Raw genomic sequence first — 24,250 nt, 5'->3', positions numbered from 1 at the left:
AACTGACTTTCCCTCCACCTCCAATGATCATTACTTTGTCACAGTTATAGTAGTACAAGGCATTCAGCATTTGTCAACTAACTCCTGGGAAAGCACTAATTGAGACAGGCTATTTATATAAACAAATATACAGTATCTGTAGATAAAATGAAAAATAACCCAACAAAACCAAACAAAAGCAATACAAAACAAACCAAAATACAGTTTCTTCAATATCTTTATATGGACTGTTCCAGAAGTAGTCAGGCTCGGTCCTTCCTGAGCAGTCTAGTCTTCACTTCATTGCTTTCAGTTAAGCAATCCCCAAATAAGCCAAATTTGCTTTCCCTTGATATTGTATTATTGAAATCCATTGTTGAAACTGTGTTTATAACCTATGGTCGTTATTGCTTTTGGACTTCCAGAGCCAACATGTAGATGTAATCACAGCAGTAAATACGATTTCTCAGTCTACTGAGGGATGTACTTTTGAAAATAAAGCAAGAAATTTTCTTAAAGCAGATTTTCTTAAAGAAATTTTCTCATAGACATGTATGTATGTGTGTCTATATATTTACATATCTATTCATATATATATATGAAAAAACGTGTACTTATTATGTTGAAATTGTGTCTGATATTTTGACATCAGGAGGAGTTGTAGCACACATTCGTCTAAACACAGCCGTGTTTTCAAATGACATTATTTTGCTTTTAACCTCATTATTTTATTATCTTAAAAAAGAAGCTTTGAAGATGACATGAAATTTCCTGTAAGCAAAAACATAGCTATACCAAAACCAGACCACTACCCTTATAAAGAAAAATTTCAGGTTTTCAGTTTGAAAACACAAGTGATACAAATATAAACAAAAATATCTTCATACAAAATATTTTTGTGACCCTTATTCTGGTTTCTCTGGCAGTGGCAGCCCCTAGAAACAGAAGGCCTGGGGTCTGCAGAATAGGAGGTCTCCAGCGCTGGAAGAGGTGTTGGCTACAGCCTAATGCTTATTCATATAGATTTCAAAAGACATAACACAGAGAAGGAGGGGATTCTGCTGGTTACTCATCCACTTACATTGCAGGGCTCCATTTTAGAAACTGATCATTTATTTTCCACAAGGTTAGATCAGAGAATATTTTGTTTAATGAGAATATCAGTGCCTCTGTAGTCCCTGTGTATTATTTCAGTTTTATCTGCTAATATTAATCAGCAGTTTTCAGCATGTTTGAGGATTTTCTGTTGAGGCCATCGTTCAAGAACTTTAACCTGTACTTAACATGCTGTCCACTGGCACCTTTCTGAAATGAAGGGGCTAGAGTTGAAACTTGAGAAGGAGCCAAGTCATGGATCTGGATTGATAATTCCATCCTTTGGATTCATGTTTTTTGTACAGAAGGGTTTTGAAACACAATTATATAACTTTGTAGAGAGGATTAAACTTCCCAATTCCACTTGAATCCATGTGAGCACATGCTGTAAGCAGACTCTGAGCCTGCCCAATGAAACAAATTATAGTAACCCCACCAATTGGAAAGCAGTAGGTTTTAACCTTCTAGTTATTTAACTGCTCTGTAAAATCAAACTGCTTTTGCAATTCCCTAGCCAAATCAGTGAGATTCCCTAGCCAATAGACAGTGCTAACATGAGCCTCCTACCACTCTTCCAAAGAACTAATGCAAGAACCCATTGCAAATGTCAGCACAGGAGGTGGCAAGTAGTCTGCATCATGATCCAGTACGTAGATTTGGGGATCATGGACAAAATAAGGAAACGTCAGCAGAAGGGAGGCAGGTAGTCATCAGGAAAAATAGTACTTTGAACTGTCTTTGTCCAAAGAATAGCCTAACTCATGGTGAAGCATGGGGACTCAAGTCAGCTTTTAGCTAAAGCTTGATTTAAAGCTCATAAAAATAAAAGGTAGCCTATCAGCAGATTTAGTGTGGCCATAAAATTTTGAGAAAATTTGAAGAGAATAGTGGCTGGTCTGATGTCGTACAAACATCTCACTGCAAAATAAATACCTACATTTCTTCCTAAAAACAGATGCATAAAAAGTAGCATAATGAAATATCTTTTAAAAACTAGACAAGACCATACAGCATTGCTAACAGCCATTTATAGTAGGTGCAGCTGGAAGCCCAGGTTGCCCATGTGGAAACATTAATTGGTAAGCATCTGTAAGCAATGAAGGACATCACTTTGTAGAAACGTAATAAACTTTCATACAGATTTATTTACTTATCATTGTGGTTCTAGGAAAACAAGTCTTTTCTCAGTGAATTATGCTTTTAATACATCATGTTGCTATTGAAAGAAGCTATAAGCCAATGTTGCCATGAATGCCATCAGAACAAAATATCAGCACTGTCAGTAAGCAGCAGTCTAGCTGAAGTCTCATTAAATTATAGAAAAAGATCTCACATGGTTTAGATCATCTTACACACAGGGGATCTTATTGTTTTGTTTTTTCCTTCTAACTGAAATTCATCCCCTTTTTTTGTCTTCTCTCAGGCTTTTGATGACTGCTTCACCCAAGGCTCTGTAGAGTTTAAGCCAGGGCTCTCCAGAGCAGAAGTCTGCCCTATTTTCCTCTTCTGCTGCAAAAGCTGGGACTATCTCTAAAATATCAAGATGCTTCATGGCTACATGTTACCTTTCATCAGAAGCCATGGGTCAATCAAATGAGGTGTTTGGAGAGAAAAGAAGCCAAAAATTCCCTCTTCTGTGAAATAGAGGAAAACAAGAACATGCCTTCTGTCTATATTCTGTCTATATCCTATACTGCCTTTTAAAGAGGAAGACTTCCCTGAATCAGTGAAACTTCCTGATGCCTAATGAGCTATTTGAAAAGGGAAAAGAAAAAAGAACAAGAAGAAAGGGATAAAAAGGGGAAAATAAGGGAAAAAAAAAAGAAGAAAAAAGAAAAGAAGAAAAAAAGAAAAAGTCTCATTTTATAAAGTTACAAATTATTTTTTGTTGCTCAGGTAACTGCAATTAACCATTACCTTCAGATTAATTTTTCAGTGTTGCTTGCTCTTTTTATTCTCCTCCTCCTATATTTTGTACTATAATTTAGATAGTGTGAGCAAGCCTACCATAAAAGCATTTTAGCTTTCTTATTTTTAGGCCAAAATTTTAAGGCAGAAAAGCAGTGAAGCAGCAGTGAGGCCACATTGTTATGAACTACTCTGCCAAGCAACTTGTCAAGGGTCTTCCTCTACATTAGTAACTAGATGTCACTAGAAAATTGATGTTTCTCTATGGAAATATTTTTTTTTACAGTTATAAAATTCTAATAAATTCCTCTTCTCTAACTGTTGGGCTTAACATTTCCCAAAGACATTTCAGGAGATGGTTAAAGTGGGGAGTCAGTTAATGTTAAACTGGTACCATACAACTCCCATGTTTCAAAATGCTACAGGATATTTTTGGACAACCATTAAAACTATGTTTTTAAACTTTGTGTTGGAAAGAGCAGATACCATTTCTGCAATGAGAAAAGTACTTTGTGTAGAGAAGAGATGCTTGAAGAAAACCCAATTTTCTTTCATTTCAAAAGAAATTAATTTTCCTTCAATTTCTTTGAAATTAATTAAATATTCTATAATTTTAAATAATATTGAACTCATCATCTAAAAAAAGCCTTTCTGTTTGCTTAACACAAACAATGCATCAAACACAAATGATGTTGTGGAGCCTTTGCTATCCTCTAGCCACATTATTCAACTGCAGCCGTGACAGAGGCAATAGATGATCTCGTGGCCTGGAGCTGTCACTGCTGTCCATGTGAGAACATTGTCACACCTGGACTTCAAATGGCTTTTGGCCTGATGAAACCGGTAACTCAACAAGGGGCTCTTTCACTCTTTCTCTGCTCATATTCCACCCATCTAATCCTGACCTTTGAGATAAGGATACAGACTTACTAAAACACATACTCTCATGCATGATGAGAAGAGACAAAATTTGATTTAATCTTACTCTTAAAATAAATAAATCAGTAAATACAGAAACTAAATATATTACATCTTCCTGCCCTTACAATTTGCTTACCAAATCTTTAGTGGCCAAGAACTACAAGGCACATGCCCAAGACCTACCCCAGAAAGCGTTTAAATCAATTTACACACAGAAGATGACAAAGAGTCCCTTGAGTCCTTGTGGTTTATCACAGATAAAGCAAAGTCTACTTGCAGACAATTCCTAAGGCAACTTGTATTGATGGTCCCAGCAACACCCACTTGCTCCAGTCCTCTTACAGCAGGGATTTTTAATTGCCCACAAAATCTTGTGCAAACAGCCCTTTTTCTGGGGTGCACAGATACAGTACACAGCACAGTGAATTCTCTCAAACATCCATAAATCAGAAATGGTCATTACTGATTATATTGTGTTTCACACAACTTACACATGCACAGAAAGAAGCCAATTTCCTTTCAATGAAGGAAGGTTGTGGGACTACTGCAGGTTTTAAAAGGTTGTTTGTAACCACAAACCTCAGTTAAAACAATACAAACTTAATTTTGAGACATAGAAAATTAGTCTGATTGGTCATAAGGGACCAAGGTATGACCTTCTCAGCAGCTGAAGATAGAGAGCTTAGACTGGACTAAGTCAGTGATTACAGGGCTTACTGTAGAATTATCTCAGGCTGTAACAGAAAAGGAAAAAATCCACACTGGCCCTTAATTGTATTTCAGTTAGAGGGAATGCGAAGACCTCATTTGACTACTTGCACTTGCTATTGATGAACTTCTGAAGTGGTCCAGTAGTGAGAAAAAGAAGGGTTTGTCTAAGTGTAGTTCCTCAGCATAGTCCCCAACTGCTTTTAGATTGTTCTAAAAAAGAGATCCAGGGAGCAAGCGTTTTTCTCACAATTCACTTGAATTCCAAAAGGTTAATTTGCATTTCCATTTTCATAATTGACAACTTAATTCATTGCAGATGTTTTAAAGAAAATGTAGAAATAGTAACAGAAAAAAATTAAGGTAAAAAATCAGCTCCTAAGCAATATAATTTTAAAACTTTCTGAAGAAGACAACAATCATAAAATTCCTTGGTTTTTAATAGTTTCCTTTTCCGTTTGTCTTCAAGAAACTAATACAGCTCTGTCAAATAAAAAGCAAGAAACTGACTGAGGAACCAAAATAAATTCTGAAACTATGATGAAAAGTGTATTTTGACTCCAATTTTCAAAAGACGTCTCTCTCTGAAGCTGCTGTTTTTGCTGCAACAGTTCTAATACTTCTCTGTGCTAACATGGCAGAAAATATCCAGGATGAGCAACCAGTTTATCTTATTCTAAGAATTCATTAAAATGCCGAAAGGAGAACACATATAGAAAAAAGTTCCTACCCACTTCTAGTCACTCCAGAAGGACTGGTTAGAGCACAACTGCTTAAGATCCTGTTAAGATCCAAACCCAAATGACAAAATACTGCAGTTCATCCCACACGCAGGTAACCTATTTTACTCAGCTTCCTAACCAACTCCTTGAACACCACTCTTGCTGCAGTGTCAGCTCAGAGCAGTCTGGAATTTCTATAAAATTCTATATGAATTGCTGGGGTTGCTTTAGTTATAATAATCATTCCTTTAACTAGCAATTACTGAGCAGAGGTGAATTATTAAATGATGGTTAAATAACTGTGAAAGGCTCCATACTCAAGCTTACTAAATTCAAATCAAACTAGTAAGAGTTTGAATCACTAACTTGTTTGCAATTAACAGTCTAATTTAATGATAAAAACTAAATCAGCTTTACACTAAGTTTAAATCAAACTCAAAATATTGAAAAACGTGGCAATTAAGGAATCAATGCCTATTCGGTTTTGTAAGCTTGAATTTCTGTCCCAAAAAATAAGACACAGATGATCTACATTTTAGATCAAATCCAGAAGAAATGAAGAATAAGTTATTGGGTTCACACATCCACTTCCCTCACTTACCATATTGTAGTACAAATTATTAAGCTTTAAGAAGTATTCTGAGGGACATCAGTCTATTCCATGAACTCAAAATTATCCTGAAGCTGAACTTCTGTCCCTGAAGTTAGCCCTGAAAGAGTTCATTTGGTCTTGTAGTTGGGCCTACGGAGCAAGTCTGTACTAAATAGCAGACTAAAGCCAGATACATAGTTCCACTCTGACAGCCTGAAGTCCTACCATTGAAATGTGACCCTATGATAACTGGACACTCCTAGTTACTTGTCTCCTACCTCTGTTCCTGGAATTACGGTAGGCACCAGCCCAACTGACAATTATTTTCGATATCAGGTAAGCCAGAATTTATCCATACAGTCATTTCTGGGATATTATCCCTGAAGTTCTTATGTCTTAAAATATTCTTAAAACATTTTTCTGCAACAAAGACACCTTCTTTTTTTTCTCCCTCTCTCTTTTCTGACCAGGTTGAATAAGTTTAACAGCTTCAGAAGTCCAATTTTTCTTCTGAATAAAACCCCCAACAACCCAAACATAAAACATTTAGCTAAAATTTGGAGCCTGCATTTTGTAGCTCTGTTGAAAAACTGAGACTATTTTTTAAGATAAATTTTGCTTTTATATGAAAACAGTCTCATGTTATTTTAATACCTATTCATTTCTGTTTCCCAGTGGTACAGAAATACATGAAAATGAAAAATGTAATATGCAGTCTGGGAAATTTATTCCTATTCAGAAAATGTATTGGAATGGCTTCCAGTCAAATTATACACAAGGATGTAAGTAGGATGGATTGTGGGAATTCTTTTAGCCTCAACAATTTCTCTTTATCTATTTATCTGTAATTCAGCTAGCTCACTGATAAGCAAATTGACCTGCAATCTCTTTTTGCCTGTATTAATTATAGGTTTGAAGCACCCCTTCATAATGTAAAGGAATCACAATTTATCATTCAGGACAAAGACAATGAAATGAATGTGTTAGCTTTACTTCTTTAATTTACAAACATTGAAATCTCTTCTCACCAAAGTTATCACTATACAATACTGGAGAAAAGCAGCTCTTATCCTCCCAGAGTAATACCATTTCCCCCTATATTCAGGTGTGTTTTACAAATTGGAGCTACTTTTTGAATAACCTTCATGAAACAATTTCAAGGAACTATGCTAAAAAAAACAACAACAAACACCCTTCCCCCCTCCCAAGTTGCCTCAAAAAGACAAGACAAGGAAGCATTTAGCAGGATCTTCCAGAATAACTTCAAACTTTCATACTGTGAAGAGCAGCAGTCATGAATGCAAGTCAACTATGCAGCATTTCTCCTTTTTGTGCTAAAGTGAAGCTGCCTTCTCCTAGCACTCTACATCGCTGTCTTCATCATTACATTGTTATTACTTTTAGAAAATAACTTTTTAAGGTGTTTAATATAATAGTAATAATATTTGAAGGGAAAATGTTTCATTAGTAAAGATGGTAGAATTTATGAGTAAAACAGGGTCTAAACATATGCCTAGAAGCTCTCACCCTACAACAAAACAGAAGATGATGCTCAACACCTGTGGATTAATTGAGCCCATGGATCATTAAGCACAGATGAAGGCTCCTATGACACAGGGGTGCTTGAAGTCCTGTCAGTGTCTCACACTTGGTCTCACCTGTTTGAAGACCACAAAAATATGAAAATAGGAATATATGCAATAAGTACACTGAAGGAACCTGGTATAAATGAAAGAATCTGCTAAGTGTGCACCATGGGCTGCTGTCTTCCATGGCTTATGCATCTTGACTAGGACATTGTCCTTACAAATGCCTTGTCACAGAAGCAAAAACTTTGGTGGAGCAACTTGAAATATACTGTAGTCTATGGAATTGCTTACTTGGACCATTCAAAAATCTGAGCATTTTACTGATGGGACTGAAAATTTTACATAGCCTGTCTACCTTAAGGTGAACATGAATATTTTGATTGCAGCTTCAGCAATAAGGGGTAAGAACTTCAATATAAGAAAGAGGAGAAAATGCAGTGTCATATTGAGTGCAGATAACAGTGTCTCACCATGCAGTTTAGGAGCCTGAATTTCTGCTGTGCAGCTTTGTAACTTGTAATATATAAAATCAATAACACTAATATAAATATAGTCTCAATATGTACTCAACTGTATTTATTGAAATCTATTCTTGTAGATCTAATGATAAACACACAAAATCATTACATAGAAATGAATATTATATATTATATGTATTAATACTAAGTTTTATTCTTTAGGACTAACAAAACAGGAAAGGACTTACCATTCTTCTTATAGAACATGATTTCTCCTTTGAATTCTATCTTTTCCTCCAGTGATTTCTCAATTTGAAGAATCATCTGCTCATTTGTTTCAGCACCAAGTAAAAATTTACAGCTGCAGCTCTTCTGCATGACTTCAGTCCGTGCAAATCCAGCAAGCTCGCAGAAGCCATCTGAGCAGTAAACTATGGGGAATCCCTTAGCCACCTGAGCATTTGCAAGGATGAAGTTACTATCTGTAGAGGAACACAAAAGTAAAACATGAATTACAGTCTAAATTCTACACCATTTGACATAATACTTCCTTAATACTTTAGCATCATAAGAAGGCGCAACTGGACATACATTTAAAAACAAAGTCCCAACTGCCTGCAAACAAGAATCTGTTTGTTACTCTGGAATGAAATCAAGTCTAAAAGTCCAGAGATCACCTTCATACAAAGGTTCTTCATGGCTTGGTACAGCGTGCCTCACTGCATCCTCAAGGAATACTTTATGGTAACTAACTCTGAAATAGATGTCAGTGCATTAAAACAACCCCTTGACTGGTGACAAACATCGAAGTTTTGGAAAATTTTCAAACGTGTTACGTTATGCTGCCACTCAGACTACTCTGGAGTCTGAACAGACACAGCAATATCATAAAAAAAGGATCTCTCTATGCTCTCAATAAGCTAATGTTGACCTTTATCAACACTCAAACTAATTTCTTTTGTATAATTTTGTAAGGGAGTCCTTAAAAGTACCATTGAGGGACATTCCAGGCTACATGGGTATTTTGTCTTTTGTCTTCTCTCTCTCTTTTTTTGGGTTTTTTTTGATAGAAAAAGATTTAATCTAAAATCAGTCAGCTGTCTTCCAGAGCCCCACCATACTTCTCCTGTCTGAAACAGGCACATAAAAGATTCACCATTATGTTACACTTAATGCTCTTTATAAATTTCCACTGTGTTTAAGCTGCAACTATCATGTATGCTACATTCAAGAACAGTATATTGGCATGGACATCAGGCAACAAAATGCAATGTTCCAATTTGATTTCAAATCTTTGGCAAATCTAATAGCTGAACCTATTGGCAGCCTCATAGCTCATTCCCGTCCCTCGCTGAAATGTCCTTGAAGGTTTTGTGCCTCAGACTTTCATCTTCAGCTTCTATTAACAGCTCTAGCACTTAACAGTCTTTTTCAGTTTTCAGGGAGACCGTTTCCAGATAATACATGAACTTCTCATACAGGTTTTTTTGGCTTGTATGTTTCCTTATCTTGAAGTGAAAAAAAAAAAGTTTTATGGGAGGAATCTGTCTAAATTTCACATTGAGTGAGGAAAGACTATTTTTTGCCTATTGCTTGTTAAGGAATGTTTATCTTAGACTTGCTAGGAGGAGCTTAGAGAGTCTGGTCCCAAGACAGATACCTCTCATTTTCCAGACATATGTGCATGTGGATTCATGTGTATGTATTAAGAGGAAATACTATTAACTAATCCATAATCCCTTGATAAATATTCATAAATTTAAAGAGAAAAATAATGAACTATTTTAATGGAAAACTCAGGTTGATGTGCCTAAACCCCATACAGGGATATATTATTCATGATTGGAAAGGGAGGGACAGAATTCATAAACTAAAATAGAGGAAAAATAGGTCTGCTTTTCAGTCTGAACTGTCACAAGAGTTCTACATCTGTGAAATTCCAACAACTTCAGCTATGTTACTTTTTAATTACTCAAGGGATAAAATACTATAACTTATACTGCTAAGATTTCAGTATTTGAAAGGCACTTGAGATTTATTAAATGATCAATTTGCTCTCAAGACTTTCCTTCAGTTACCCACATTTTGATTAAATTTAATTAAAGTCTTTCAGTAAATGATTGGTATGTTAAAACAGACTTTTCGCATTTACCAAACAATGTGTTTTAAAAATGTATTCTGATTCAGTGCAGTGCTTGACTTAACCTGTCATTTTTATTTGCCTAACTAGGGAATAAGTATCATTACTGTTCATGCACTAGCATGCTGCTCCCCCTGTCAACACAAAACTAAATCCCCACACTGCCAAAAGAATTAAAATCATATGCTTGCAGTGCATAATGACAGTGTTCCACTGCAAGACATACATACTAAATGCATCTGTAGCTATCAAATTAATTTACCTCTGGGTTTCTATTGTTTAAGATATAATTTTGTGATGCAAAGACTGCTGTTGTCTTTTTTTACCAAATTCTAATTTTTATGAATTTCATGAAGCAGAATATGGAAAGACAAAATGACAGAAAAGATAGAGGTGATGTGCAGTAGTGTTTGAATATCATTATGAACAGGAATACACTGGAGCCTACCAAGCATACCATGATTTTATGAAAAACTTAAGGTGGCCAAACTCTATTGACATTTAGATCAAAATAAACCCAGAATACTATTGGTTACTTTAACATTCGTAGAAGAAAACAGTTTACTTCTAAATACCAATCCAGTGCCAGCTATAATAAGAGGCAATCTTTCTCTTAACATCAGCAGATTCCTGATAAGACTTGTAAGCCTAATTTTACTGAACTTTTTGTATGCAACAGCAAAGCATCAGTATCAGGAAAATGCAATCACAATTTGCTGTTTTTATTGAGCTTGAAGTTCAAATATAACTATGAAAGGTGCACCTATAATCCCAAATTAGTACACTAAGGGACATATTTAAATAATTTATTGAAAAATTTCTTGTAATATTAAAGGATCAAGAAACATGATGTCCAATAATTACCCTGTCATCAAATTCTTCAATAATATTTATTAAGTGATAATTAACATTTACCTATTACATAAAGCAAAATTTAAAGAAACCTCATATCTTAAAATATTCTGGTTAAAAGTTTATTTACTTCTTTAATTTATTTTCATAGCTTGAACTCTTTAATATCACTTGCTATTACTTGTGCACTGAAAGCACCATAAAATATTTCCAAAAACAAGTACTGAGGGTGAAATTTCTGTCATTAGGGCTTCAGTGTTACACAAATAACAAACACAGCATTTAATTCCATTATATTCAGGGATAGCTAGCTAGATCTTAAAATATAAAATAAGAAAAATGACATCTTTAGAATAATTTGTTAGAAATCTATGGACTGGAAGACAACATGTTTGGATATCTTTGAACTTACAGTAGAAAAGTTGGAATGAGTGACACAAACCTATTGGTCTGTATAATTTTGTATATGTTTATGTGTAGATTGAACACTTCCATAATAATATAGAAGTTCTTGAATTATGAATTATTTTTTCAGCACATTGGCCTGAATATTAAGTTATTTTATTCAGACAATACTTGATAGATTTTTTTAAATTTTTTTTTAGATAAGAAAATACATTAAAGCTAAACACTTATCTCTTGACAAAGATGTAACCTTGAGCCTTTAGGACTATTTAAGACTACAGGGAATTTGGAACAACAGCATAGAACTGTGTAAGAAAGTACAGATTTGGACAAAATTGTATTAGCACTCTTCAGCTCAGAAATTAAGTGCTGTAAGTCTGTGCAAAATAAATAAAAGTCTTCAAATTGCATATTTGTATATTGACTTTTGATAAAAACACATGGTTGTATGTTCAGGTCTGCATATGATGTTTAAAGGAGGATTTAAAAGTGTTAAGATGGGATAAGAAGCCTAGACACAAAAGTATCAAATAATGTTCACAAGGTTTTCCTTCAGCAGCAAGTCAGCAGAGGTGGATGAATATGACAGAGGTCCGTGACTAGTCAGCACAGTTTAGAAGCATATTTCTTTCAACTGTGATTCTTTTACTTTAATTTTCTATAAAGATCCAATTGCTTTTTCACATGAAAGTTGGAAGGAAGAATATTGAGAGCTTGCATGCCTTTATTCATTTTGGAAGTAGGACGTACTGGAGAGGATAGGATATGGATCAACAGAAGACTCATATGGCTTCCAGTAACCTCTGCCAGAAACACAGCATAAAGTCAGAGACAATCAAACAAGATGAACCAGAGCCATGCTAGCTACACCTTCAATTACAGGCTTACACATCATTACCCTGTTTCAATGATCTGATACCCCAAAATTATAACTGAAGAAACAGAAGAAATTTATATTGCATGCCATCTGATACAGAGAATCATGTTTGTTAACCATCCCATGACAGAGTTTTGGAATTGAGATAATTAAAGAAAAAGTCTTTATATAATACTCTTCCTCCTAATTAATACACACAATTTATCTGTTTGTAATGACATCGTGTTACATTTATATTCTGCACTCCCTTATTAAATCTGTCATATCTACCAAAAAATGACAAAAGGATTTTTGCTTTAATACTGTAGCTATATCTGAAATAAACCTCATCATTGTGCTTCCCCAGTTCTTTTAAAAGTTCTTTTCAATCAAAGTCTAGATGGTTTCATGAAGAGAGCACCTATATGACTTTTTGTGCAACTGAGTAAAGCCAACCACCATTCTAATTTTAAATATTAAATTATTTATGAATTAAAGAGGAAGAAAAAAATCCTACAAAGGAAAAAAAATCTTTAGCAATCAAAGAAGCTGCATTAATGAAGCGACTCACACAGTTACTCTATTGATTGTAGAACAGTCTGCAATTCTTCTGGATGAAATAATTTGTTACACTTAGATTTGATTCCACAGTTCCTACACAGACAACTTAAGAGAAGTCTCACTGCATGTTCATGCAAATTACTGTTACAGAGAACATGACCACATTAACAGTTAAGATTACTGACTACTGATTAATTGAATGATTAAAGTAGCATACAGAAACATTTAACTTTATCTCAGCATATTTAGATATTTGCCAAATACAATCCTCTGAATCTGATTGAGACTAAGATGATTTTTACAATGCATACACTTCCAAATAATAAAGTTCTTCATGAAAAATCTCAGGGCAGTCGACTGGGTCACTAATGTGAGGTCAAGATTTATCCAAATCTAACCAAGTCAAAAAGGAAGCTGATTATACTGACACTTCTTCCCACCCTTCACTAAAAATAAATTCATATTCCAATGAATTTACAGTAGTACAGTGAAAGGTAAAACTATTGCATTATAAACTACAAGTATGGACTGATGGACAAAACACCTATCACTGTAACCCACTGTAACCTTTATAATCTATTTAATTGGCCAAGTCATTCCATTAAAAGGAAATGTATTCATAAAATTGGGTAATAGCTACAAATTAAGAGTACAAAATTATATTTGAAGTACCTAGCCCTACGGACTCAGCTCAAGGAGTGAGCTGCCATAGCTCCCATTTAACCTGTGCTGACAAAAATAATTCCCATTATGTAGAAAAGTTCTGAATTCAACAGCTAAGAAAGCAACCTTTCGCTTTTTATTTACAATAATATTTAGTCGGACAGTGAAAATGCCTTACTGTGTACAATACTTATAGCTACAAGAAGAGTTAGTCTGTAATGCAGTTCAGCATAGAGGTATCTAAGCAAAATTTGGGCATCTGGAAGCTAAATCATCCCCTACTCTTATTGATAAACACAGATCATAAGCCACTTAAGAGATTCAGTGTTTAACGATCTCGAACCCAGCTTTCATTGTCATTAGTGCATCAGGTCAATACTAGAATAATGACTGTAGCTTTCTTCATTCCTAGAAGAAAACACACCAAAAAGCCAGACTCTATAAGAGGGAAAGTAAATAAAAATAGAAGCAATAATAAACCTCATGGTGAAACAGGCTCCTGGGGTCTTAGACAGGAAAAAAAATCATTTGTTCCTCCATTAGAAATCTCTGTGTGTGTTCCTATTGTTTTTCTAATCCCAGTATCATTTGCATCTACCTGAACTCTAAAGTAGAAGACTGAGAAAGACTTTGTTGAAATAGTAGCACTGCTGTTACTGCTCATTTATGATCAAAAAGCACCTTTCAAATAAACAATCAGTGCAATTGTAATGGGTGAACTATACTAAAGGAGAGGAACTTTTAGCAGAGACTACTTTCAAGTTCTTCAGAATTAAGCTCCACTAGCAGAAGTATACATCTACATATTTTCCTCAGAAGGAAATACTAATTAGTGTAAGATATCTCTTTACTTTTTTCTTGATATTTACCTGGAATCATAAATTCACAGATGTCAGTTGAATCAAGCTTGCAATTAAATATTTCTTTTCTCACCCTTAAGCTTTGATTAGGACAAAACTTTATTTTTCATTAAAAAACTATTATATTCTATTTTATATGCTTTATTTGTGTTATTGATTTTGCAGTGACTGCCAGTACACAGTGTTGATGTAACTAAAAAAGCTATATTGTAGTTGTCAAATATTAACATGCCAGTTTTATAGGCACTGAAGTGCTTCAAGTTAAACAGCACATGGCACTGGAAAAAAAAATTGACAGAAAAAAGAAGACATTAACAGTGAAGAGACACTGTAACTCATGAGTCACCAGCATGTTGTGACAATGTGTGGTGTCATCCAGAAGTTACTCACTGGGTGCTTGTTTTTCTGACAGAACTAAACCCTCTATTCTGATGAAAGTGTTCAGCTGCTGTTTGGTGTATTCTGTGAGTGCCCACTGAAGAGCAGAGTGCACACACATTTCCAAACAAAGCATATTTTGCAATTTCTCCAATAAAACAGATGGAAATTTTAAGTTCATCCACTAGGTAGAATGGCCACTTGTGTAATCCAGCTGTATTTGATTTGCTGGGCTTTTTTTCCCCTACTGTTCTGTTTGATTAAAATTCACCTGGAATGTTAGAAGTGGAATTTTTTATAAGTCAAACTAACACATAGAGTTCTCATAAGCTCAAATCATATAGCCCAATGATTTAGAGCCTAGGACCATGACTTGGTTTCAAGTGTTCACCGAGAGAAAGGTTTGCAGATAACAGAATAGAAACATTTTCAAAGACAAGAGCCACATCATCAACAAATATTTATGTGATCCTGTCCATACCTTCTTTTATCACTTCTCTGAAATAGAAATAAGACAAGGAGTTTAAAGCTGGGGTTTTTTACAGCTGTTTTAAGCACTATGTCACCTACTCATGATAGGTGTTCAGTTTACAGACGTACTAAACTTTCACCATTGCATAATATTATGTGGGTTTAGTATCCTACACTTGCCTTTACTATGTAACATGCCTGATGAACCAGTTTATAATACTACTGCAGTGGATAACCCTTTGGATATTTGTCCTCAATGTACATGCTGCTACTGATGTTGCAATATATGAGCAGCCAGATGTTACAGATGCTGCTAAGAGAGCTGGTGGAAGAATACAGGGAAAAAAGATTTACCAGGGAAGAGCTAGATATTTTGAAGCCAGTGTGAAATGCCTTTAAAAGGTCATGTTCCTGACTCTTTGAAATCTAATGCTCCTTTCTTCTTACGAGACTGTTTATTGGAGTGGTAGCTCAAAGGCTTGGAAAATATCCTGATACTATCTATACTGGAAATAAGAAACTGGATTTCTTTACAGTGTGATGATGTGGAGTGGAAGAACCATTTACCTACTATTAAGAAAGTTTCATCTTATGACTTGAAATGAGTAGATTCTGTGGAAATTTGTTTCCCCTTTGAAAGTGACCATATTAAAAAAACCCAACCTAACAAAACATTGTGGATTCTGTAAACAAAGAAAGGTATCAGTAAGTACATAAATATTTTTATATATTATTATTTCAACACAGAAATATAAAGGAATATTAGTGCAAAGACCCCAGAATCTATTTACTCTGTGTGTGCTAAGCAAAGGAAACTTTAAGTCACTATTCACAAAAAGAATGAAGGAGGCATTACACTTTCAGCCCTGGAAATGACTATGAAAGTAATGGAGAAGAAGCTATGTCCTGTGGAGAGACTCCAGTGAGGCATGAATCATAAACATACAAATTCTCCTCTGGTGACACTGGGGCATTTCATGCCAAGGTTCCTCATCTGAATAAAATGATTTATCCTCAAAACATAACCAGATCTAGGTGTGGGTTTAAAGTCAAGGCAGTAGTCATCCTTCCTCACCACTGTCTGCCTAATGCAGCACTTGAACTACACAGAGGGTGTGGCAGCATCCTCAGCTTTTCACCCTTGGACCAGATGCATCTGGTCCTGGACATTGTAACAGCACACAGCTTTTGCATACAGTTTTCATTTCCACAGGCGAGATATCCAAATAACAATATCAAAACAACTAGCTGATCAAATATCACATTGCTCTTATATTCTCTAAGAAACATGCATCATTTTATACAAGTGCTATACTCCCCAGAAGTTGTTACTCAAAGAGGCTCAAAGCTGATTTTCATGTATACTAGCTCATATACATAATTTCTCAGCTGTTCACTGTCACTTTAACAATCCTGTATGACCCCCATGGCAATTTCATGCCAGCTTGTGGTGACTTTTACTGTGTTGATTTCTCCCTATAATTATTGTACTTCAATATTAAGGTGTCAGAACTCTATGATCAAAAGCAACCATTTTGGACCCTAGCAGTTTACAGGTTCCTCTCCCAGTCTCTGAAGTTAAAGGGTAATCTCGAGTTAATTTTAATGGGGAGGAAAAGAAGACTCTCATGTGCATAGTCCAGTGAAATGAGTTCTCGGTAAACAGCAAGAATTTCTGCATGCAGTTTTCTCATCTGAAATAATGTAGCGGAAAAGAAAGTCTGTTCAAAGAAAGTTCATAAAAATTGACAGAAATCATATTAAAAATGGTTCATAAAATGATGAACAGTGTCCAGGAAATGTCATTTTCAGAAAAGAAAATGCCCTATTTGCCATAATAAAGAATTACACTCTATATCCCAAACTCATCCTTTCAGAATCAAAATAATTCTAAGAATTGCAATGGAGGGCTCACTGACAATGTCTTGAGCAAAATCTGTAAAAACACAATATTTTGAGTGTGGAAAAGGATGAGAGGGAGGTTACAGGGAAGAATGTAATTAAGTTATCATAATCAAAGGAAAATAAACCATCTTGTGACTTTCCTAGCTGAGAATGATTTCATGAAAAATTCAGAGGAAAAATCCTTAAAAAACTGTGGAAGAATCAATGCTGTTGTACAATAAACAAGTAGAATAACCATAGGCTGGGTTTTTTTTGTAATGAAGCTGCTATGGACCTCCTGAATGATTGGCACAGGAGCAGGAGCACCTGAGTTTAGACCTACTGATTTATTTAAGATACACAAATAAGTGAAGAAGCTGTTTGGGGAACCAGAAAGACTTGAGGTGAACATTGCTATAAGATGGTCTTCTGAAGAAAAAATCCAGATTTTGGCTGAAGAAGTGGATATGGTCGGGAAGATTCAAAGCATCTGGAACTTCTTTGCAGTAGAGGAGTGCATATAAACATATATAAATACACAGGGAAATTGCTGGGGTTTTGACTATTTAGAGGAAGAAAAACATAATTTGGACTAAGTATTGTCTCGAAAGAGGAAAAGACTGCTATAATAAAGAAATTTGCTGAACTGAACCTCAAAGAATTTAAGCAGTCCAGATAAGAGAAGAAATAAAAAAAAAAATCATGACTGGACTGAAGATAGTTACTCAAAACTAGACCTTTTTGTGTCTGCTTGCTATGTTCTATTTCTAGTTCTTTTTTTACAGGAGATAAAGGGGCTAAGTATCATTTCTAAATATCATTGGCATTTCTAAAGCAAATATTATTTTCATTCTGCCATGGAACAAAATGGCACCCACCCTCTCACCCCAAAGTGCTATCTAAATAGAAAAAAAACAAACCTTACTTCAGAAAGAGACTCACATCAGAACAACATGCCAGTGCTCAGTAATTAATGCAAGACACAAATCTCCAAAATACCAGGAAAATGTTATCTTTTAACTGTACTCCAGTCAACCAGTGTCATTAGGGAAACAGGTAACTTTTCTGACAATTTTATTGGTCAAAACATACAAATTACATTTGAAGTTTTGACCAAATTCTTCTTACTGGTCCAAAATAGTTTCATGTAAAAAACCCCCAGGTGTTGGCACTCTAGTTGCAAGACCCTGCAACGCTACTTTTCTTCCACAAGAAGGAAGTATAAAGATGCTGCAATCTAAATCCAGTGTTGTTATAGGAGTTAGTTTGCCTTGTTTCTCCAAAGCCCAATCTGAAGAAAGTGATAAAAAATATCTTGACAAATGGCAGCAGGTGCTTATATCTGGTTGGAAAGTTTTCATGCGAGAGAGAATTATCTTATTCATTCTGAGAATTTTGAAATAATTTGTAGAAAGCCGAGTATTTATACCTCTGTCTCATCAAGTAAAAGTGGCACTCTGAGCAAACAGAGAAAAATATTAAAAATACAGAAATAAAAAAGTTATTTAGTACAAACTGCACAAGGTTCTATAAAAAACACTTACTGAAAGCACCAAAAGTAGAAGAAAGCTATAAATTACAACATGATTTTACTGCCACATTTCCTATGCGATCTGATGCTATAAATTTGGAAATTTATTGCTGTTCTAGAGACTGTTTTGAAAGTAAAAAATAATTCAGAGAGACTAAAAATCAGTTGGAGAATTTAACCAGCAGCATCATATACACCAGCAGAAATGCCTGGGTCCATTTCATAACCTTTTGCAATTCAGGTGGCCACAGTACTGAAGGGATGTAAACCTTTCTTTTAGCCTCACTACTGGGGTCAGGAGCCTCAACTCCACAGGAATGTTGGGAAGCGACTTCTTCCAAGGTGAAAAATCATCTACCTCATTGCCACTTGATGCACTGAAGAATTGCCCAGAGCCCTTCTATGAAACCTGTCACTGCTTCTCCCAGCTGGCCACTTGGCAGGGTTTTCCTTTTCCCATCGCACTCTCTATCCTTTGCCAGTGTTATTAACTACTCCCACTTTGTTACTCTTATGTTCTAGGATGTTGTATGAGCATTTTCCCTGAAAATAATAAAAGAAAGAGCTCTAAGCTGCTTAATTCATGAACCAAAATTTAAATTAAGAGTCAGTAAAGAGTGGAAGAGGCAGGAAAAATAAGAAAGAGGGGAAAAAAAAAAGAGGGGGGAATTAAGGAAAGTCACCATTGACATAATTAGCTTGCCATTTCTAGACGACGCTGTGGGTTACAGATGTCTGCACAGATCAGATTGTTAACCTCTTGGCTTTGCTTCCTCACTCCACTGAAGATATTCCAAATGGAAAATTGCATAAACAGTGGGTTTTAGATAGTATTAAAATATTTTTAGCATCAATGCCATCATAAGAGGTAATTTTTACAACAGTACCTTGAAGTTTATTTTTCGGTATATAAAAATGTGTGATTGATTAGCATCCTTCAAAATTAATTGGAATACTGTCATAGGACTAAGTTTTGGGCTTGTCCCAGAGCAACAATTCCACATTCTAGCCCACAAAATAATCAACTATATTTCAAAGGGTTCTTCAGAAGCAGGAAATGTATTAAGTATTTCTCTGGAAGTACTACTAACTAGCTTTTAATTAACATTTAAATTTGCTTCTAAAAATACCTTGTTTATATAATATCTGCTTCATAAGAACATGTCTTCAAAAATTATTTAAATAATAAAATGTGTATGTAATGCAATAATTTAAACTTATGTATCAAAGTTTCAAATAAATGAATTTTCATTGTGTATTATTCTGGCTTTATAAAAAAACAGAAACCAAAAGTTATAAGGATAAGCTATTTCTTTTTATCATTTATTATGGCATAGTAATGAAAATGTGAAACAGCACACAGGGACAAAAATCAATTAAGAAAAGAAATAAAGAAAACCATTTCCCAGAGCTTTTGTTCTTCTCAGGATATAGCCTCAATAATGGATTAACTGACATTTTTGCAGCATGCAAGAAAAGTAAATATGCTTGGACCTCTGGAAAGTAATACACTGGTGACATTTCAGCAAAATATTTTCAGTTTGGTTTTTTTTCCCCCACACTTTTAATGAATGAGTAAATTGCTAATGTATGAATGCCATAGGCCCTAAACTTTCTTCTTCAGAGGTACTCTCAGCAGTTTCTTTCAGTTGTAGAGGTCATCCAGGTCCTCTGCTTTGAACAACTGACAGATATATTTCTTATATTTACCTACCTGTTCTGGTCTCCTCTGCCAGTGCAGTCCCCAGAACTATCACTATTTCTTTGGGCAGTGTGAATCCCTAGGAAAGCGGCTTTATGTTGATTTTTATGGTATCTGTCTTTGACTGGATTTAGGAAATAGGTACTAACGAGAGTGGAATAGAAATAGCATTTGCCTCAAACTTGCATTAAGCAAGATTCACACATTCTTGATCTTCAATCTACACTACTAAAAGGTTATAACACAAAGGTTAGTTACATAGACCTCTGCCTTTGCAGCATTTAACAACCAATCTTCTTCCTGAACAGCTTTCTCTTCCATTTTATCTTTCCTAGAGAAGAACGAATAGCCTTGTTCAGAGTTTGAGTCCCTTTATCTTATCCTAGCCTTCAAGAGATACAACTAAAACAGATTCTGCTATCAGCTATAAGTCCGCAGCAGAAAACTGAATAACCTAGCAATCATTTGTTCAGATTTCAGCTTTAACAAGAAGTGAAGGAAACTATACTACTTACATTTTTGTAAAGAGAAACAACCTTAAGGATTTCACTTTACAAATATATTCCTGTACCATGTAACCATGTTTTCAATTAAAATCCAATGACATTCACATTTTTCAAAATATTTGTATGTAATTATCTGAATATTTAGTTTCTGATTATTAGCTGTTTCTTCATTTCTTACTGATACGCCAGACATTTTAAGGTACTGCTCTTAGTTATGCTGAAGAAGTGGGAGCTGATGCTAATTGAGCCAGTCTTATTCAGCTGGTGAAACTAATGAGTAAGTTTTACTTACTTTCTGTTACTCAAACCAGATTAGAAGAGAGAAATGACCCATTGTTTTATTTAATTTCCAAACTCAGTATGATTTGTTTCTAAAAAAATCTTAGAGAAAAATTAAAATCCATATCTAGCCAAGCACTTATGTTGTTACATGGGCATGTAAGCAAGATTTGTATTGATCATGACAACCTATTTTTGTAACTGAGGTGTTTCATTTCCTAAAGGATTTTTTTCTGTGCAAAATGACAAGTGAACACAGAACACATTTATAACCAGATTAGTATTCAACCTATAAAACTTTTCAAGAATTTGGTAATGCACAAGAAGACTGTTTCTCAGCCATGAGATAGATGTGCCTCATTGATGTCCCACTGTATTCAGCACCCCACCTCTCAGAACTCAGAATTACTGATGGTTAACCAACACCATTAATGATGTATTTCCTGGTGCTTTTGCCCAGACAATGTCCAGGCCAGCTTTGTTTCGAAAGGAAATGAGGTGCTTGCATGCTTGCTGCTTTGTATTTGCATTTTCTATACCTGATTTCAAACTTTAGGAAGGGGAAAAATACTAATTAGTGTAAGAAGGGGAAAAAAGGAGGTCCTTCCCAATAGAGTTACAGCAACTCTACTATAGAAGCTCCTTAACTATTAACTGTGAAAATACAAAAATTTGGGTTTCTTTAATGGGATATAGAATAACAGAATCATAGGACTGTGTGGATTGGAAAAGACCTCTAGGATCATCAGGTATATGGATGTGAAGCTCCTAGCCACTGACTTCTTGAACGCAGTCCACTAGGAAAAGAGCATCTTCATAACTCCTTTCCTTATGCCACAATACTTAAGTCCTCCTCCTTCTCTACTGCAGTGTTCCTTACATACACCCCTCACAATTCCTCCAGTTCCTCCCTTTCTTCTTCAGGTCTATCTATTTTAGTTTGCTTTCAGTTCTTACACAAATAGGCAGAGCACATTTTCCTGGCCTGTCAAAGTGTGCATGCTGGTTGATTTGCTGGAGACACAGGAGTTGGACATCTTTCCTTCAGGAGCCATGGGTAAGCCACATGGAACTTCACAGGTGCTGAGAGCCAAACAAATGGCTTGAAATATTTTATATAGCTTTTGATTGTTTCTTCTGCAAGCCAGTTACACAAACTTAATATTTTTTAATTTGTCCAGCAAGATCCCAAGTTTATTTTCTGGGGAAGAAAAACTGACAGAGAATAATATAGCACACATTTTGTTTTCTTGGAATGAGAAAAAAAGAAGTGTTTGCATTATTATATTAGTTTTAACACTCCTCTCACAATTTTAGGATGATATAATGCTGTGGCATAATGAAAATAGTGAAAATCTCTAAAATTAGCTTTCTTCATATAGATTTAAATCAATTCAGAATCAGTAAAAATAGCATTCTGATGCAGAGTATGCATTAATACTTTTTATGGGTATTGTTAAAATACACTTAGGTTTTGCTCATCTGAAGGTGTTTGTTTTAGTTCACCACTGTACACTATTTTTGCACAGTATAAGTGTCCAGTGGATAAGTTTTGTAGTTTTTCTGGCCAGGAGAGCCCAGATCAGATGTGACTCTCCTCAGAATATTTGTCCACAAGAAGACAGCTGTTTTTTTCAAGTTGTACATATAAACCATTTCAGTCACTGGGCTTTTTAGGGTGTTGCATCTTTTTTTTAGTTAAAAAGTTGTAAGTAAATTCATCCTTTGGGGTGTTAATCTGCTCAAACTTAAATATCACTGTTAATGGTTCAAAGACACCATATCCATAACTAAAAAGTAATAGCTAGAATAGAAACTCTCAAGCTTACTATTGACTGAAGATGTAAAACATGGTTACAATCCTTAAAAGATTCCTACAGGAGCTGTGAAAGCGCTGGTGCTGAAGTGCCCCTTTATTTCCCCTTATTATTATTTTCCTCTTGCTTTTTTTTTCTTTGCTTTGATTTCAAACTTATACAAAAGTTGTCTCTAGACATATCATCTTATTTTGTTCGTCACAATATACATTAAAAAAGGTTATTTTTGTAAGTATGATATTAGTATCTCAAGATTAAACTCTATTCTTTCTCTCTCCACAATTATTTTCCATTTAATAGGTGTTAAATCTGTCTGAAAATCTTCAGTTGAATGCATCCTAATAAAATCTTGTTTGAGTGCAACCTCTTTGGCTTTCACTTCTTTTTGGAGTTGTGAGCACAACAAAAGCATTATATATATAAGAAAAAAAGAATCAAGCAATTTTACAGATGACACCAAATTGAGTGGTGTGGTTGACACACCTGAAGGATGGGATGCCATTCAGAAGGACCCGGACAGGCTCAAGCTGCACCTGGGTCGGGGAAACCCCCAATACCAATACAGACTGGGGGATGAACAGGTTGAGAGCAGTGCTGCCAAGAAGGACTTCATGGTGCAGGTGGATAAGCGGCTGGACATGAGCCAGTAATGGGTGCTAAAAGCTCAGAAAACCAATTGTTTCCTGGGCTGCATTCAAAGCTGCGTGGCCAGCAGGTCGAGGGAGGTGATTCTGCCCCTCTACTCTGCTCTGGTGATATTCCACCTGCACCCAGCTCTGGAGTTCCCAGCACAGGAAGGGCATTGACCTGTTGGAGCAAGTGCAGAGGAGGGTCACCAAGATGATTAGAGTGATTAAGCATTTCTCCTGTGAGGAAAGGCTGAGAGAATCGGGATTGTTCAGCCTTGAAAAAGAAAGGCTCCAGCTGCTCCAGAATTGCAGCCTTCCAGTGCCTGAAGGACAGGGACTACTTAAAAGGGCATGTAGTGACAGGACAAGCGGGAATGGTTTCAAACTGAGAGTAGGTTTAGATTAGATACTAGGAAGAAATTCCTTACTGTGAGGGTGGTGAGGCACTGGAACAGGTTGCCCAGAGAAGTTGTGGATGCCCCATACCTGGAAATGTTCAAGACCAGGTTGGATGGGGCTCTGAGGAACCTGGTCTAGTGAAATAGTTCACTGTGCACAGCATGGGGTTAAAATTAAATGATCTTTAATAACCCTTCCAACCCAACCCATTCTATGATCCTATGATTCTGTTACTACCCAAATGTACTTTACTATTTAATGTAAAGGTAAGAAGCAAGGTGGGAGGGGAGAACCAAACCAAAATCCCTTCCTGATATGCATCATCATTTTCTTTCCTTAATTCCC

The 24,250-nt window shown here is 35.5% G+C and overlaps 1 protein-coding gene across 2 annotated transcripts in view; it reads right to left on the bottom strand.

Annotated features, from left to right (window-relative positions):
• Positions 1-24,250, bottom strand: part of KCNH8 (potassium voltage-gated channel subfamily H member 8) — a 179,983-nt gene that overhangs the window by 113,632 nt on the left and 42,101 nt on the right. For both annotated transcript variants that reach the window (XM_027675368.1, XM_027675369.1), the window contains exon 2: positions 8,221-8,454. In XM_027675368.1, coding sequence (XP_027531169.1) covers positions 8,221-8,454 — 234 coding nt within the window. The remainder of the gene's footprint in view (positions 1-8,220; positions 8,455-24,250) is intronic.

This window comes from Neopelma chrysocephalum, unplaced genomic scaffold (assembly GCF_003984885.1).
Source record: "Neopelma chrysocephalum unplaced genomic scaffold, ASM398488v2 Primary Assembly neopelma1_26, whole genome shotgun sequence".
NCBI lineage: Eukaryota > Metazoa > Chordata > Aves > Passeriformes > Pipridae > Neopelma > Neopelma chrysocephalum.
This window is presented reverse-complemented; position numbering and strand designations above follow the sequence as displayed.